Below are 16,643 nucleotides of genomic sequence, written 5' to 3'. Positions count from 1 at the left end.
AGCTCTAGCCAGAACAAATGACTTGTAGATAAGAGGCTCTCCTTATTCCTTAGGGCCCCTCTGCAAAGGCTTCTCACTCTTCCCAAAATTTGATTTTACTCATTTTGATTTCAGCCTTCTCTGGCTAACTTCTACTTGAATTTCAATACTTATCTCACCTCTTCATGCTGCTTTCTATGCCCACCCCATTTGGGAGTCCCCTATAATAAAATTAATTCCCCCCATCACTGTCCCCAACATTTACCCCATCTACCATGTATGAATGGAGATTTTACAGATTTGTGTTTTGACATTCTTTCCTTATGAAGCCAATGGGCAAGACAGTCTCCCCTGAAGAGCATTCCTAGTGTCATTTATCTGAAGGGACAAGTTCATGTACCAGGAACTAGGGCTCAAAAGGACCTCTCTCTGGACCTTGCTAACCATGTCTGGGATTCCAGAAACTCACATAAACCCGGGGACGATCTGAGATGATAGAAAGCATTAACACCAGAAGCAGCCCTGCAGTGGGGAAGGACAGTACCCCTGAAGGAGTTACACTTGGTCAGAGTATCTACTTGCCTCTTAAGGTATCACCTTTCTGCTCCCTAGTGTTCTCTAAGGTCTTGTTTAAATATTCCAGCCCAGACTCAGCTCTGATTTGGAGATTTAAGAGATCGATCGAGATGATACTTGGGCTAGAACAATAAAAGAGGTGCAGTGCCCCCCCCCCCCCGCCGCCAAAACCAGTGTGGCGGCAACAACAAAATTGAGTGAGCAAGACTCCCCTGGAGGAAGGTGAATCACATGGAAAATAACAGTCGTCAAAAGGAGACCACATCCTCCACTCCACTGCCATCCTCTAGGGATCTGTGTTCGCTTTTGCTAGAGGAGCTGTCTTCCCTCTTTCCTGTATCCCCAGTGCACTCTTCACAGAACTGCCATAGCCTGTGTCTCACTGGCTTAGAGTTGTTGGTTTTCTAATACACTGTAGACTCCCTAACGGGTAGAAATTGTGCCTCTTCTCTCTTTCCCCACGACTGAGCACCATGACTGGCATATAGTAGTTGCCTAATAAAACGCTGGTTGAATGAAGAAGTCAGGAGGCGAACAGAAGGGAAAGCTGAAATAGATGTGGGGCCAGATAATGAAGGCCCAGAATGCCACTCTAGACTTTCAGCTGTATGCATCTGGAGAGGGGGGCAGATAGTGAAGAAGGAGATGTTAGACATTTTAAAGTAGTCATGTTTGTGTTTGAGGAAGTCACCTTTTGGAAAGATAGGAAGGTTCACCTAATCATGTGGTTAAGATGATGGGAAGACACTTAAATGATCCAAGAAATTGTGAATATTATTTGGATTTTAAATAATTGAAGAATACATTTTCAAAATCAGAATACAGTTTATTAGGACCAGGGAAAATAGAAGATAATACATCATTTTAGGTTATGCATCTATTAATATAAAGTCATCTTTTTAAAGAAATCTCTTTTGGATGAAAATACACTTTCTGCTTTTTCAGTCTAGAAATATCACTTGTGTTACACTGAAGGGATAATTGTGGTTTAAATTAAAACTTATGAAATTTCTTCATGGGATGAAGAGTCAGTAATTATCCCTGTGGAGTGGCTGGAATAATCTAATACTTATTCAGAAAAATTCCAATACTCTGCATCATTTCAGGGAAGACCAAGTAAACTTCAACTTACATTCACTCCACTAATCAAATAGAGACATATACACTGTAGTGATAAAGAGTATATCCATCATCCATTTTAGGTCCACATGCCTATTAGCAACTTACTAATAATATTCTAATCATTATTATCTGAGGTGTTTCCATACTATAAATTGTTCAGTTAAAAAAGTTACTTGTAATTTGGATAGTTTTCATATATCTCTTTACCGTGTTCATGGACAGGCACTTAAATGGCTTCACCTCACTTCTGCATCTAAATATTTCTGTGATTAAGCACTATGGTATTGCTCATAGTAAATAAGAATGACAATATCCTTGAGGCTGAAGATAGAAGGATAGATAGTCAGGACATTATAATGGCTAGACCTTAATGGTTTCTGTGTTTTTTATAGATAGCAAGCTTCTTATGAAATATTTATTCTAAATATTTGTCTCTATTTGTATTATTTTTGCTTTTAAATTATATCTTCAGTTATCCATAAACTATGTGGACCACATTTTTAAAAAATATTTTATTTATTTAATTTGAAGAGGAAGAGTATGAACAGGGAGAGGAGCAGAGAGAGAGGGACAGGCAGACTCCATGGTGAGCGGGAGCGCATCTTGGGTCTCAGTCTTACAACCCTGAGATCATAACCTGAGCCAACATCAGGAGTCAGGCACTTAACTGACTGTGCCACCCAGCTGCCCCAAACCATACATATATATCTATATTATATAGACATATATAGACACACATATACATATAATATAGACAAACTTATAGTGTACATACCCAAAAGCCACATATTTTCTATCTAGATAGGGTGCTGGCTGTAGTGTGATGTAGAATTGTGACCCGTTGGTGTGACGGCCTTTGTTGGCCATTCCAAGAACTCCCCTCTTATTATGAGGAATTGAAAAGTTTTCATCTAGAAAAGACAGTAAATAGTAGCTCATTAAAATATTTTCAAATTGTATTGTTTCGTATTTCACTCCAACTGGGCTGTTAAAAAAGATAAGATAGAAAATCTTCGTTAGAACTATTTTGAACATTTTTCTACATTTACTTTATCATTATTGTAGCTAAAAACAAGTGTGCTAAGAAAATTAATAATGTAAAAGGAAGTGCTTTAAATTAATAATGTAAAAGGAAGTACATTGCTGAGGAATAAAGGTCAGCACATTTTCTTGTGCTGTTTGGCAGTAGTAGTTCATTCAAACTACCAATGTGATCATTAAAAATACCCTCTTCGAGATGGCTTTTGGATCTGACCCTTCCCCTCACAGCATCTCATACAGACCTCTGTGGTCATCTTTATGACCTGTGCCATCGTTCACATGGCTTCTCTTCTCTAGTGTGTGCAGGCCAGGCACCTTGTCTCAGGATAGCCTTACTCCTAGGGCCTCCTAGTACATTAACTGGTATGCATGTGGGCTTAAATGTTGGTGATGAAACGAAGGGGATTCATAATTTTTTTTGGAGTCTTTAAATAAATTTTAATCTCAAACTTTATATAGATTGACCAAGATTTTGTGGAAAGTGATTTTTATTTTTATTTTGTGTGTGTGTGTGTAAAGTTCACAAGTGAAGAGAAGTGTATAGTGGTGAATCAAGCTGCTCTTTCAGGATGTGGCATTTCTAGCATGAGGTTACTTTTACCCCCAAACTCAAAAACACAGAAGGGAGTGGTGGAAGAGAAATTCATGAAAAGCTTTCATTCAATAACCTTATAAGATTCTGGGAGTAATTGAGAGGTATGAGCATTAAGTGTCAAGATTTTCTGAAGATGCAGTTGCTAAGCATTTGAAGTTTCACAGCTAAACCAACTAAGCAATTAAGCCATATCCGTAGTAGTAGCTTTTACCTTGTTAAATTGCAACTGAGTAAAAACCTCTGAAATATTGTGAAATGCAAATAAAGCACTTTTGTACAAATAAGTCTGTATAATTACATTGATGCTCCGTATTCATTTCAGAGCAATTAAGAAATAATCCATTAATTTTACAGAAAATTACTTTGCCCAAAGTAAAGATTCAGAGTTTTAACAAAACGGTATGTCATTGTTCTTAGATACATGATAAATGTTTCTTAAATTCTGTAAACATTAAAAAAGAAAGTTTTATAGCATAACATTTTTTTACCCAAAATTCTGTAATTATGGGAGAACTTTTATTAAAGTTTCATTAACTTTTAAAGTTAATATGTAGGTATAGGCAGCCCTTAACTTACAAATTTAAAATGTGTTCACCTCAAAAAAATGTGTGAAAATTAAATAATTATGATAACGATTGTTTTAACAGAGTGCTGCCATGGAACTTAAAGACCCGAGGCTTGTCACTTCAAGACTGGCAGTGACGGCACAACAGAGGGGACTCAGCTGGTGACTCTGCCACACCAGGTAAAGCCCTTGGGTAGAATTCCACCTGTTTCTACTCTTGGAAAGCTCCCACGGAGGGGAGGGGAGCCAACCCTCCCCTTCTTGTTCTCTACACAGTTACTGGTGGGAGTTTCTGCTCTGAAACAGGTTGTAGTGACCCCTCCCATATGAACTCAGCATGAGCTGCCACTAGGACGGGGCCCTTGGTGCCTCCTTCACAGCTCACTTGGGGTATGGAGTGGACCCCCAGCCTTGCAGGAACAGATTATCTACTTAAAGACCAGAACCAGTGACAAAATAGAGTTCCACATAAAATTCTGTCCTTAGAGAAGCTTTCCTGAAAAATGACTATCCGAACAGTATTTTTACATTAATAGAGAAGTTTTGGGGTTTTTTGTTTGTTTGTTTGTTTTTTATCAGTAACAAGATGGAGAGTGAAAATCCCGGGTTTAAGTCAACATTTGTTTATTTGACAAATATTTTTACAGTGCCTAGTATGTTCTGAGGGTTAAGTGCAGAGCTTCAGACTTTCCAGTTACATAAAAAGTGTAAACTTAATGTGCTCACATAATATTTTGAGGATAGGGAAAATAATGGGTCCTTATTCAACCAACCCTTCACCCCCCTCCCAACTTTTTCTGAATGGGATAATTAACTGTTCTAGATTAGTTTAACTCTATCAGCAGCCCTGAATGGAAAGGAAACATTTCAACAACCTACCAGAAAGTGAAGCAGGAAGAACAAAAAATATCTTTTTTATTGCTGGGTAAAAATAGAAAAATTTTAAAATTTGAGTGCTGGCTAAACTAGCATAATTAATAATAATTTTATTTTTAGGTCATGTTAATTGAGGCATGGAAGGAAGTTTAAAAGCTATGGTAGGATCTCAGAAGCCTCTCATTCCGTTGTCTGTGACTCAGGAATTCCTGCTTCTGCCACTTACCATAAAATAGGAATCGTAGTTACTGCTCTGTGGTAAAAACTGGCCTCATTTATAACATACAACGGGAAGGGCAACATGTAACTATTTGAAATAGAAATCAGAACTTATGGGAAAAAAAATCAATTTATGGGCTGAAGAAAATCAGTTTCTGAATCTGTTTCAAATAAAGTCATTCTGATGCTTATAAAGGAAGCAACTACCACAAGTCTGGGAAAACTGCCATGCATTCTCTCTGGTAAAAGTATAATCAGATAGTTTAGGACATTTCCATATAATTTGCTGAAGGCAGTAATATCAAGTAAAAATCTGACCTGAATATTGCAATATTAATTTTGTAAACCAAATGTTCTATTTTTACTATCATATTTAAATAATAACAGCTATATACTCTTTATTATTACATAAAAGTACATGAACTGGTGCTACTTGGTATGTTTTAATTGTTGCTTTAATGAAGCATTTGTAAGTACACATGTTGATCATGTGTGTGACATTAGGAATGAATAGCTAGTATTCGTGAACACTTAAGGGGATAAACACTTAGTGTATGTTTATAACATTGAACACTAGTGACAGAGGATTCCAGCTATAGAGAACATGAATGAATTTCATAGGCAGTGGATGAACAAAAGAAGTAAGACACAAAGAATGCCTACAGTGTGATTCCATTTACATAAAATTCAGAACCAGGCAAAATTTAACTATATTGTTTAGGGATACCTACCTGGGTGGTTAACCTATCAAGGAGAGCAAGGAAGAAAGGCAGGCTAGTGGTTACCTCTGAGGGAGGTGGAGTATTGCTGAGGATGGACAAATAGGGTACTTCTGGTATGCTGGCAAATTTTCTTTCTTGACAAGGATGGTAATACGGGGATTTGTTTTAAAATTATGTCTTAATTGTACATATGCACTTTCCATATAGAAATCTCAAAATTTTTAAAAAAATAAATAGCCCTTAAATGGCTACCTAGACTGTACTATTTTCAGTTATTCAGTACTGACAGTACATCAGGCTCTGTGCCATTTATTCATAAACATTTTCATTTTTTTAAAAGATTTTATTTATTTATATGAGAGAGAGAGTGAGTGAGCATAAGTGGGGTGAGGGGCAGAGGGGAAAGCAGACTCCCCGCTGAGCAGGGAGCCCGATGTGGGGCTCGATCCCAGGACCCTGGGAACATGACCTGAGCCAAAGGCAGATGCTTAACTGACTGAGCCACCCAGGCACCCTGAACACTTTCATTTAAAGGCAAGAAGATCTAAGAACTAGACAAATGGATATTAAGTGCTGTATCTGTGAATTAGGGCACAAGCTAACATTAACAAACTGGTCTACTTAACGTGACAAGAATAATCCAATATTTTAAAATATTTTTCTTTTGCTTTTTATATAAATGACATTTTTCTCTAGTCAGCCCAAACCACTTAACTGCCAATCCTTGGCCAGGAGAAGGATTAGGGATATTATACATGGAGGAAAGAAAGGGCTAATATTTAATATTCAGTTTCTTAACATTTGGAATATGATTTGGGCAGACAATTTAAAAACTTGCGATTTGAAACAAAGCAAAACAGACTTCCTTCAAGTTAAAAAAATGATTAACTGATTTATAAAACAATCATCTAATTATTATTTATTCCATTCTTTTAAATTCACTGTGCTTAGCTTAATAAAAGTGAGTTTAGTGGTTGTAGTCATTTTTTAGCAAGCCCCAGGTTTCAGATCTGCAGCTTGTGGTAACAGGGCTCAATGAGAGACATGCGGAGGAGGGACTGGCTGGCCCTTGTGTACATACCCCCCAGGGGGGTGGATGAGGGAGGAAACCCAGCAAAGCTTTGCTGTTCTGAGCAGTTACTCATCTCTCCTTGGGGGCATCTCTCCTTTTCATTTACTGGGTTACTGAGTTTCTAATCTTGCACCCGCAGATATCCTGAGTAATGGAGGCTTCCCTGAACACACTGGGCCTCCCCCGGCACCAGAGGACAGTCGCCTCCTCTGTAACAGTGTAAGGATAGGAGTGCAGGACAATCACCAGAGGCACAGGTTGTCCAGGGGGCAGGCAAGGAAGGAGCTAAGAGATGTGTCTCCTGCTGGACAGAAGGCCCAAGTTGTCTGAGACGGTGCCTCTGAACAGGACTCCAGGTGATCTGACAGCGGCCGTGGGGTGGTCCCATACTGTGGATTTTCATCAGGGATTCAGCTTATTAGGAAAGCATCCAGGAACATCCCTTCCCCATCTGCAATGTTTTAAGACCCAACTCAAAAGCTACTCTGGGCCACCGCCCCCAGCTCTCCCAGGTAGCTGTCGGTTCTTTTCCACAGCGCCCAGTTCTTCCTCCATAACCGCCATTGGCACCGTGCCAGTAGCTAATCCCTTTGAGTGTCTGTCTGCACCAAACCTAAAGTCTTCGAGGCCAGAGGCTTGGTCGTATCATCTTTGTTTCCTAAGGCCCTAGCACCATGTAGGCACCCAAGAGTTGAATGTTTATTAATGAATAAATAAATAAATGATGTCACTTGCCCGGTTTCATTTGATAAAGCTGGCTCCATGTGCACTTAGAAGGAAATTGGCTTTTCCTTTTCCCTTCACCTTGGTATTGGTTCAATATTACTTTTTTAAAACCTTTTCATTGTATTAAAATTTAGACACAAAAGACATAGAAAACTAATATATAATTAAAGTTATTATTAGTTATTATAAGGGAAACACCCTTTTCATCCCCACTCAGGCCCGCTTTCCCAAAAGTGCCTTGTCTAGTTGAAAAGTAACCACTTCCCTGATTTTGAAATGCTCTCATGCTTAATATTTCCTTATACACTTGGCCCTTGAATAGCACTAGCTTCGATCTGCAGGGATCCACTCATATGCGGATGTTTTTCAGTGCAGTACAGAACTATAAATGTATTTTCTCTTCCTTATGATTTTCTTAACATTTTCTTTAGCTTATTTCATTGTAAGAAAATGGTTGATCAGTCTACGGCCATACCACCCTGAATGTGCCCGATCTCGTCTGATCTCAGAAGCTAAGCCAGGTCGGGCCTGGTTAGTACTTGGATGGGAGAAAATGGTTAATCAACTGTTTGTGTTTTTGATAAGGCTTCAGGTCAATAGTGTTAGTAGTTAGTCCACAGCTATTAGTAGTTACTAGGTAGTATAGTTTTTGCCATTTTATTATTATTATTTTTAAAGATTTTATTTATTTAAGAGGGAAAGAGAGCAGGGGAAGAGGTGGGGGGAGAAGGGATAAACAGATTCCCTGCTCATCAGGGAGCCTAGTGCACGCCTGTATCCTAGGCTGAAGGCAGATGCATAACTAACTGAACCATCCAGGTTCCCCAGTCTTTACCATTTTAAAACACTTGTTATGCCTTTTAAGTCTCTTAATCTTCAAGGTCTGCGTCTATCCCTTTACTTTTTTTTTTTTTTAACTCAGTATAGAGAGAGACTGCTGTTTTCCTTTACTTACTTTTATCTGTTAATAAACGTGAGCTGTTTAACCTCTAGAATTTTTCCCAGTCCAAAGTTTGCTGACTGCACGTGCATGGGGCATTTCAGTAGGTTTCTGTGTTCTTTGTCCTGTCCTCTTGCCTGTAATACTTACGTTGAGAGGACAAGTCAATTTCAGCTTGTTTGATATATTGGCAACATCTGAGCTTAACGATTCTTGCCCATGTTTATGTGCACTGTCTAGGAGAAACACCAGGTAAATGTAGAAAATGGCTCGCAGCTGAACTGAGCTGCGTCGAAACACCCACACCTCAGATATCCGCCACAGGTGACCTCAGTATGAGCTGTGTCCACCCACATCTGATGCTACAGCTTGCTTCCAATCTCAGAGAGCCCTCCTTCCACCACTTCACAATCAGTCACAAGCTACACCTCTTCCCACACCACCTCCTCAAACTCAGGGAGCTTTCGAGGTAGAGTGCCAAATTCATTCTAATATTTCTGTGTTTCTTGACCATAAAATAGATGTTAAACTGTTACTGGTTTTATGAGGTTACTCTATATTTTAATGTGTCACTGAGGAAGGGTTTTTTGGGTACCTCACGTTTGCCGTAAGTCCTGCAGTTTTTAATGCATGATTTTCATAGTGCAGAGATCTTTAGGACCACATGACATCAGAACTAGCTTTATTTCCTACAGATTGGCAGCTGGGTCCAGAGGCTTAATCAAACTCATGTTCTGTCCCTTTGGTGGTGCATCCTCTCCACAGAAGGCTCATAATGTCTGGTTGTCCCTGTTTTTGTGTGAAGTTAGCAGATAACAATGCAGCAAAGGCCTAGATCCACTATTTCACTGGGGGCAGCAAAATGGTACTATTCTAATTCTATTATTTCTTTCTCATCTATCTATTGGAATGCTCTTGTAAGTAGCAATTTTCTCTTACCTACAATTTGGTACAGTTCATATAGGAAAGGCAAGATAAATGCTTGATTCTTTGCTTTTGTTTATCAGTTTTTAAGATAATGATTTGTTTCCCATCATTCCCTCAAAGATACGCTATTAGGCTTTATTTTATAATATGATGTCATTATGAATTCATGGATTTAAAATATTTGTTGGGTTTCAATTATTTGCGATTACTATTCTTTTTGAAGTTCAAATCTTTGGCCAGTGAGAGCCTCTTCAAGTTGTCTCCCGAGGACTTTGACATGACCCTAGTAAATCTTTAATAGCTTTCTTGCTATCTGATAATAGCATGACTAAACATGAGTTTCAAGGCTCATTTTGTAATGTCCTGTTCTGGAACTGAAACCTGCCATTTTCCCTAGGAACCCTGGTTTCTTTAAGTGAGAAATAACACTTCAGAACACCAATCTAAATGCTAGGAGTGTGTGATGCTACTAAGTTAGTCCTTGTCCAATTCAGTGGATAGAGCTATACAGGTAGATATGATACTTTGTGAGTTTAAACCGGTTTTTCCAATACATAATATTTGACTTATTGGCTTCTGTTATATTTCATTTGTATCTCCCTTCTTGCACATTGAAAATCATGATTCTCAAGGACACATGAAATGATGAATTTAGGAAATCCTATAATTACTTGCTTTTTCCGATTACAGATATAAAAGTCTCACCATCACCAGTGTAATTACTGAAAATAGTTTAAAGATTTTGCATACGTTCTCTACATTTTCTTCCAGTTTTGAAAAGGTAGGCTAAAGATATAGTCATTATATATCATACTCTCACCCTTTATTCCTCATTAAATTTTAGTTTCACAGTAACTATGTGATTACTGCTCATCACCAATCTTGATGTCAAGGTCTCTCTCATAATTTGTGTGAAACTCATCAAATCCTTTTTAAATTCAGGACAGTTTTTTTCAATGTTAGTTCTTAGTATTTTGTCCATTCCCTTGCATTCATTTAATCCTTTAGGGACAACTTGCCATCCATATGTTGGATCTTCTCTTTCTAGCTATTTGTCACTTTCTTATAAATCCTTTTATCTTCATTACTTTTTGGTTTTAAAAATTCCCCCCTTCCACCTTTTACTTCTTTTAAGACATGCATATCTGTCATGTTTATTTGACCTATGTTCCTTCGAGTTTATTTCTGAAATGTTCTTTTACTGCTAATTCTTCCCTAGTTCTGTAACCTCTAAGTTTTTCTAATTCTGACTTATGAGTATCTTTCCTGTCTTGTATCATATTCTCTATGTCTTCTGGCTCTTTCTGAAAATTTGTACAGTTTTGATCTGTTTTGTGAGCATGTCTTTCTAGTGTACTTTCATGATCTGTAGTGATGTTCCTCTGCTCCTTATTCTCTTTTACTTCTAATAACCGTGAAACTTTTTGTTGCCAGTTTTTATATAAAATTAGGTTTCCTATGTGTTTAGGGGGTCGCTTTTCTCAATTCACAAAGCTCCCTCTTGTGCTGTTTTCATGGTGTGTTTGACAATATAGCAACTTGCTTTCTGTGATTTCCTGGCTCTGTCCCCATTCCCTTTGTCACTGTTGCCCCGCTATCCTGCATAACTTTGATTCCATTCACAGTAACATCTCCTCATCGTGGGCCTGTCCTGGAAGAGTGCCCTTTCAGATCAGTTTCAAGAGTTCAGAGAGGTTAGGCTGCTCCAGCCTCAAACCTTACCAGGGACCTCTTACACTCACCCACTGTTGGCTGTTTTGAAGTTATGCTATTCTCGAGTCAACCAGAAGTGCTGCTTTCTCCCACATGGATGCCGACACCATGCACATTTCATAGCTATAGGTAGTTTGTCCTCATCTGTTTGTATTGAGAATTCATTTAGATACCTTGTCACCTAGTTTTGTTGTAAATGTCATCCATGGCTTTTTAGTTTTTCTGTCTACTTACACAGTCTGTTTTTATGTTGGAATTTCAAAAAATTCAAAAACTATGCCATCACCACGACCCCATCTTCCAAGGATCCCCAACATCAGTCTTAATGGGATGATTATCAAAGTACCAAATTCTGAGTATGGGCATGGCAAATTAGAAGGCTTAAAAATATAAATTCCCTTTGACCCCACAATACTAATTCTAGGAATTTAGCCTAAAGGAATAATATAATTAGTCAAGGGAAAAAAATGTGTATACAAAGCTGTTCTCGACTGGACTGGGGTACCTTCCCCCACTCCATTTTTAACTCCCACTTTCAGTGTTATCCCAAACACCATCTTATTTGGAGTTGTGAATTATCCAGTCTTGTTAGATTTATCAGCTGATATAGACTGACAGAATTTAAAGACACATACCTTCAAACGTTGGTCCGTAAATCGACTCTCCATCATCTCCTCTTCCTTCTACTATATCTGATAAATAACAATGTGCAAACATTAGAATTTTGAGCCTAAAAAAGAGTAAAGTAAAGGCTGGAGGAAAAAGCTTTAAATTGTGATTCCATTTATACCAATGACTAGAGTAAGTTATAAGATACATAATTGTTCAATATCTAAACCATGAAAATATTACCATAGTGATTTCACTTGCATTTTGTAAGCACTTTAACACTCATGATTCCATTTCCCCTGATAATAACTCTTTGAAGTAGGCTAAATTATAATGCAGAACCTTTGAAATGATGACGTATTTAATTATAATTGTGGTCACAATTTAAAGGAAGTGTGTTCATATAAATTCTGCTTGCCTCACAAGTTATTCCATAGTCCCTCTTGCTTTTCAGAAAAATGGAAAGACCAGACTGAGAAAATGAAATAGGATCAGTGAGGTCTTTTTAGAGGAGGAATAAAAATAGATGCTCTAAAAAGAGTCAGTGTTCGAATTTTCATTCCTTGGAATCCCCAGTGTGATAACTCATTTATTTAGCCAGTATTCTGGAAAGGAAGTTCCCTTATAACGTAATGAGGAGGATTTTTTTAACAAGTATTTATCATGTCCCAGTTTGCATTGTGCACATCATGCTCGTAGTTGGGCTCAGGCAGCGCTGCTACTGTAAACATCCTCCACACACAAGTGACTTTTTCTCCATCCACCGCTGAAAGGGAAACAGAGCAGACTACTGGAAATAGCGGACTCTAGTAGAAACAAGGGTCTCTAAGCTCTGTACCCCCAGCCTCCCCATCAGCACCTCTTTACTTCTTCCTCTCTCTCGTTCACCTTCCTGGAGCACAGCATACAATACATCTCTGTTGAAAGACTGTGCCATTTTAACTCAGTGTGAGTGAGTTACCTATAATAAATGTGCACTGTTTTAAAGAAATCGGATGCAACAGCAAGCACGCGTAGAGATTTGATTCAGGACAGGCATGTGGCATTTAAATTCCATTCATGAACGGCCTCAGAAGTTGATCATTGAGCCGGAAGTCTTCAACCCTGCTCTGTCTGATACTCCCCGCATGGTTCACCCAGAGTCCTCGGCATCTCTCAGGAACACACTGCAGTGGCTGAAGACTAAATCCAGGATTGGGGAAGTCGAAGGTCCTCCAGCACCAATTCCTTCTGATCGTAGAGTTCAGTTTGCTCAGACAAATCTGCCTGTGGTTTGCCACCCCTACTGACTCACTTCAGCATCTGTGGTACTCCTTTGCCCTGTCTCTCTAGAACACCCACCATTCCTCTTGCCCTTTGCTTCCCATCTCCCAGGGAAATATTTTATATTGACACCCTTTCAGTCAGTACTTGAATTCAGCCTTCTATATCTAATGTTATTTCAGTACTTCTGATGACAAATTCCACAATGCAGAGTAGTGGTCCAAAGTAAACTTTAAAATCAGATGACTTTGATTTCAATCTTGATGTTAGTTACCTTTTTCAAGCCTGTTACCTCATCCATATAGACAGGAATAATGGTCAGTGTCTTGCAGGAAATCCTGAGGATTAAAGAAAATCACGTTCTACTGACAGCACTTAGTGCAGTGCCGGGCAGAGCATCAGGCTCGTTCATGGGTGGCCATGGTCATGCAGCAATTGCATGCTTAGGGAGTGCATCTTCTCATTACCACCATCTGCACCCTCATTATCTTGATGATGATGGTGATGACAAAATGTATTAAACTCTATCTCAAGAAGTCCTTCGGAAAGCAGTAAGCCTTGTGGGAGCCACAGACGGAGAATCCCACCAAAGTGGCTTCACGACTTGATATCTTCTTTCGTTTTGTACTTTACAAATGAGTAGAATATATATTGCTTATTTATCTGTCCTTTTATTTATTCATCCTTTCAACAGTATTTTTTTAGGAATTTACTATATACCAGGCACTGTTCTGGAACCTGGGGATATAACAGTGAACAAAATAGATAAAATCCTCTACCTTCGTGAAACTTATTTATAGTCTAATGAAGAGAAACAGACACTAAACAAATTCTTGAGGAAATATGTAATAGTATGTCCAGTGATGAAAAGTGCTATGAACCAAAATAAAATATTTTAAAAATAAAAATTAGGGGATAGGAGAGCAGCAGGGAAGTGGGTGAGGAGATCTGTGTGGATAGGAAAGTGGCAGTTTTAAATAGGACGGTCAGGAAGTCTTGCTGAGATGAACTCTGGGCAAAAATCCAAAACAGATTAGAGGCTGAAATAAGGGACTCACTGAGGCATAGCTGGGTGGGGTGTGTCCCAGGCAGAGGAAAAGCGAAAGACCTTAAGCTCACGTATGCTTGATGTGCTTAGGAAACAGCAAGGAGGCCAGTGTGTGGAGCAGAGCAAGGGGAGATGTCAGAGGATGAGGTGAGGCTAGGGGGAGTGTAGACCAGGTAGGCCCTGCTGGTCCCATCAGGCAACCACAGTGTTGGGAGGCATCCTGAAGCACAGCACAAAACCACATTTAGCATAAAACCACATTAACCATATTCCAAAATTCTCCCCACAGTCCTGTGCAAATCTGGTATCTGAAGGGAGAATATTTATAGAGCTTGGTACTTCCAATATACCATGTCACTGAATCCTGAATCCTTGCCACGTCCTATGATCTCATACTTTCCCCCATGTTATGATTAAGAAGCTGATTCAGAGATGCTAAGTGCCTACATCCTAAGTGGAACAACTGGTATATATCAGTTGGGTTTGAATCTAGTAATCAGCACTTGTTCTCAAACTGTCCTTAACTAACATTGTTGCTTTGTCATTTGAAATCATGAACCAAGATCTGTGCATGCTACTATTTGGAAATTTTATTTCAAATAAGTAAACAAACAAGTCATATTACCCACTTTTCCCACCTCTAACCAGAAACCAAATAAAACAAAAAACATAGCATCTGAGAGCCCAGAACATAATAGTCAACACTGAACTAAGTTTCAGGAGACCCTGATATTTGCCTCCCTTGAGGATGGTTTTATACCAAAAAATACTTGAAAACAATCTACATGTTCACCACTGGGGATTTAGTTACAGTTGACCTTTGAACAATGCAGGGGTTAAATTAAATTTCAGTTTAACTATTAATAGTCTACAGTTGACCAGAAGCCTTACTAGTGACATAAATAGTCAATGCATATTTTGTGTGTTTTATGTATTATATGCTGTATTCTTACAATAAAGGAAGCTAGAGGGAAAAAAAAGTTATCGAGAAAATCAGAAGGAAGGGGTGCCTGGGGGGCACAGTCAGTTAAACAACCAACTTTTGGTTTTGGTTCAGGTCATGATCTCCAGGTCATGAGATCTAGCCCCACATGGGGTTCCATGCTCAGCACAGTCTGCTTAAGACTCTCTCCCCATCTCCCTCTGCCCCTGCCCCGCATGTGCGCACATGCGCACTCTCTCTCTCTCTCTCAAATCTTTGAAAGAAAAAGGGTCGTCCAGGTGGCTCAATCAGTTAAGTGTCTCCCTTTGGCTCAGGCCATGATCCCAGGATCTTGGGATTGAGTCCCGCATTGGGCTTCTTGCTCAGCAGGGAGCCTGCTTCTCTCTCTGCCCTTCCCCCTGTTCATGCTCTCTCACTCTCAAATAAATAAATAAAAATAAACAAAAAAGAAAATCATAAGGAAGAGAAAATACATTTACAGTACTGTACTGCAAAAAATCAGTGAACCCCCACAGTTCAAATTCCTTATTGTTCAAGAGCCAACTGCAAATTAGTATAGCAATATATGAAAAACTAGACATACCCTAAAAAATTGTACATGTTTATGTTTATTGACACAGAAGACATACCATACATGTATATGAAGTGAGAAAATAATGAGGTTAGATAACACTATGGGTGATATGATCTCAGTTTTGGAGAAACTGAGGGAAAAACAGTTAATTTTCATACAAATGCCTGGCATATTTCTCATCAGCCTCAGAATGTTCCAGATTGTAGAAAAATAATTAAGCTTTATTAATTTTAAGCCTCTGCGTATTTCATCAAGTTCAAGCAAAATCTCCTTACACTCTAAGCCAATTATTTTAAAATTGCTGCTTGATTGTTCCCTGTGGGGATACCTTCCAAAAGGCCTTTGAAATTTAATTTTGTGCTGTTAGTCAGAGACCTAGTCTGTGTGAAGTCAAAGGACTGACCTGAAAAGAAAGCGAAAATGGAGAACAAAATGCTTTACCTCTTTCTTTTATACTGTAACAGTGTAACACCTTTGGTGAGAAATAAGTTGTTTTCAAATTCCTACCTTTAGGATGTGTCTTAAAAGCACTGTATTTTCTAGGTACTCCTATTTATTTTGGTGAGCATTTTTTTTTTTTTTAAAGTGCGGGAAGGGGAGAGAGAGAATCTTCATCAAGCCCCACACTGGGCATGGAGCCTGATGTGGAGCTCAATGACTCGGGGGCTCGATCTCATGACCTGAGATCATGACCTGAACCAAAATCAAGAGCTGGATGCTCACCAACTGAGCCACCCAGGCACCCCTATTTATTTAGTTATTTACTTTTTAAAAGATTTTATTTATTTATTTGACAGAGAGACAGTGAGAGCAGGAACACAAGCAGGGGGAGTGGGAGAGGGAAAGCAAGCTTCCTGCCGAGCAGGGAGCCTGATGTGGGGCTCCATCCCAGGACGCTGGGATCAAGACCAGAGCCGAAGGCAGACACTTAACGACTGAGCCACCCAGGCACCCCAAGGTGCCCCTATTTAGATGAACATTTAAAATTATATTTTTTATATAAAAGGTATCTTCCTTTTTTGTATCACTTTTTAATTTGGAATATTCTGTGTAACAAAACTTTATAGATTTGTTTATTTCAAAATTTAGGACTTTTTTTTTTTTTTTAAAGATTTTATTTATTTATTTGACAG

The 16,643-nt window shown here is 38.8% G+C and overlaps 1 protein-coding gene and 1 long non-coding RNA gene across 3 annotated transcripts in view; one reads left to right on the top strand and one right to left on the bottom strand.

The window, feature by feature from the left end:
- Nucleotides 1-16,643, bottom strand: part of LOC111158287 (peptidylprolyl isomerase like 6) — a 30,864-nt gene that overhangs the window by 2,897 nt on the left and 11,324 nt on the right. For both annotated transcript variants that reach the window (XM_022520223.1, XM_022520224.1), the window contains 2 exons: nt 11,709-11,765; nt 2,453-2,588 (listed from right to left, as the gene is read on the bottom strand). In XM_022520223.1, coding sequence (XP_022375931.1) covers nt 2,453-2,588; nt 11,709-11,765 — 193 coding nt within the window. The remainder of the gene's footprint in view (nt 1-2,452; nt 2,589-11,708; nt 11,766-16,643) is intronic.
- LOC111158288 overlaps nt 1-16,643 on the top strand; it is a 38,005-nt gene that overhangs the window by 10,184 nt on the left and 11,178 nt on the right. The window contains exon 3 of the long non-coding RNA XR_002641344.1: nt 3,961-4,058. This is a non-coding gene — a long non-coding RNA (uncharacterized LOC111158288). The remainder of the gene's footprint in view (nt 1-3,960; nt 4,059-16,643) is intronic.

This window comes from Enhydra lutris, unplaced genomic scaffold, assembly GCF_002288905.1.
Source record: "Enhydra lutris kenyoni isolate GAN:26980312 unplaced genomic scaffold, ASM228890v2 scaffoldscaffold58, whole genome shotgun sequence".
Classification (NCBI taxonomy): Eukaryota; Metazoa; Chordata; class Mammalia; order Carnivora; family Mustelidae; genus Enhydra; species Enhydra lutris.
The sequence above is the reverse complement of the archived record's forward strand: the minus strand, read 5'-3'. Positions and strand labels throughout refer to the sequence as shown.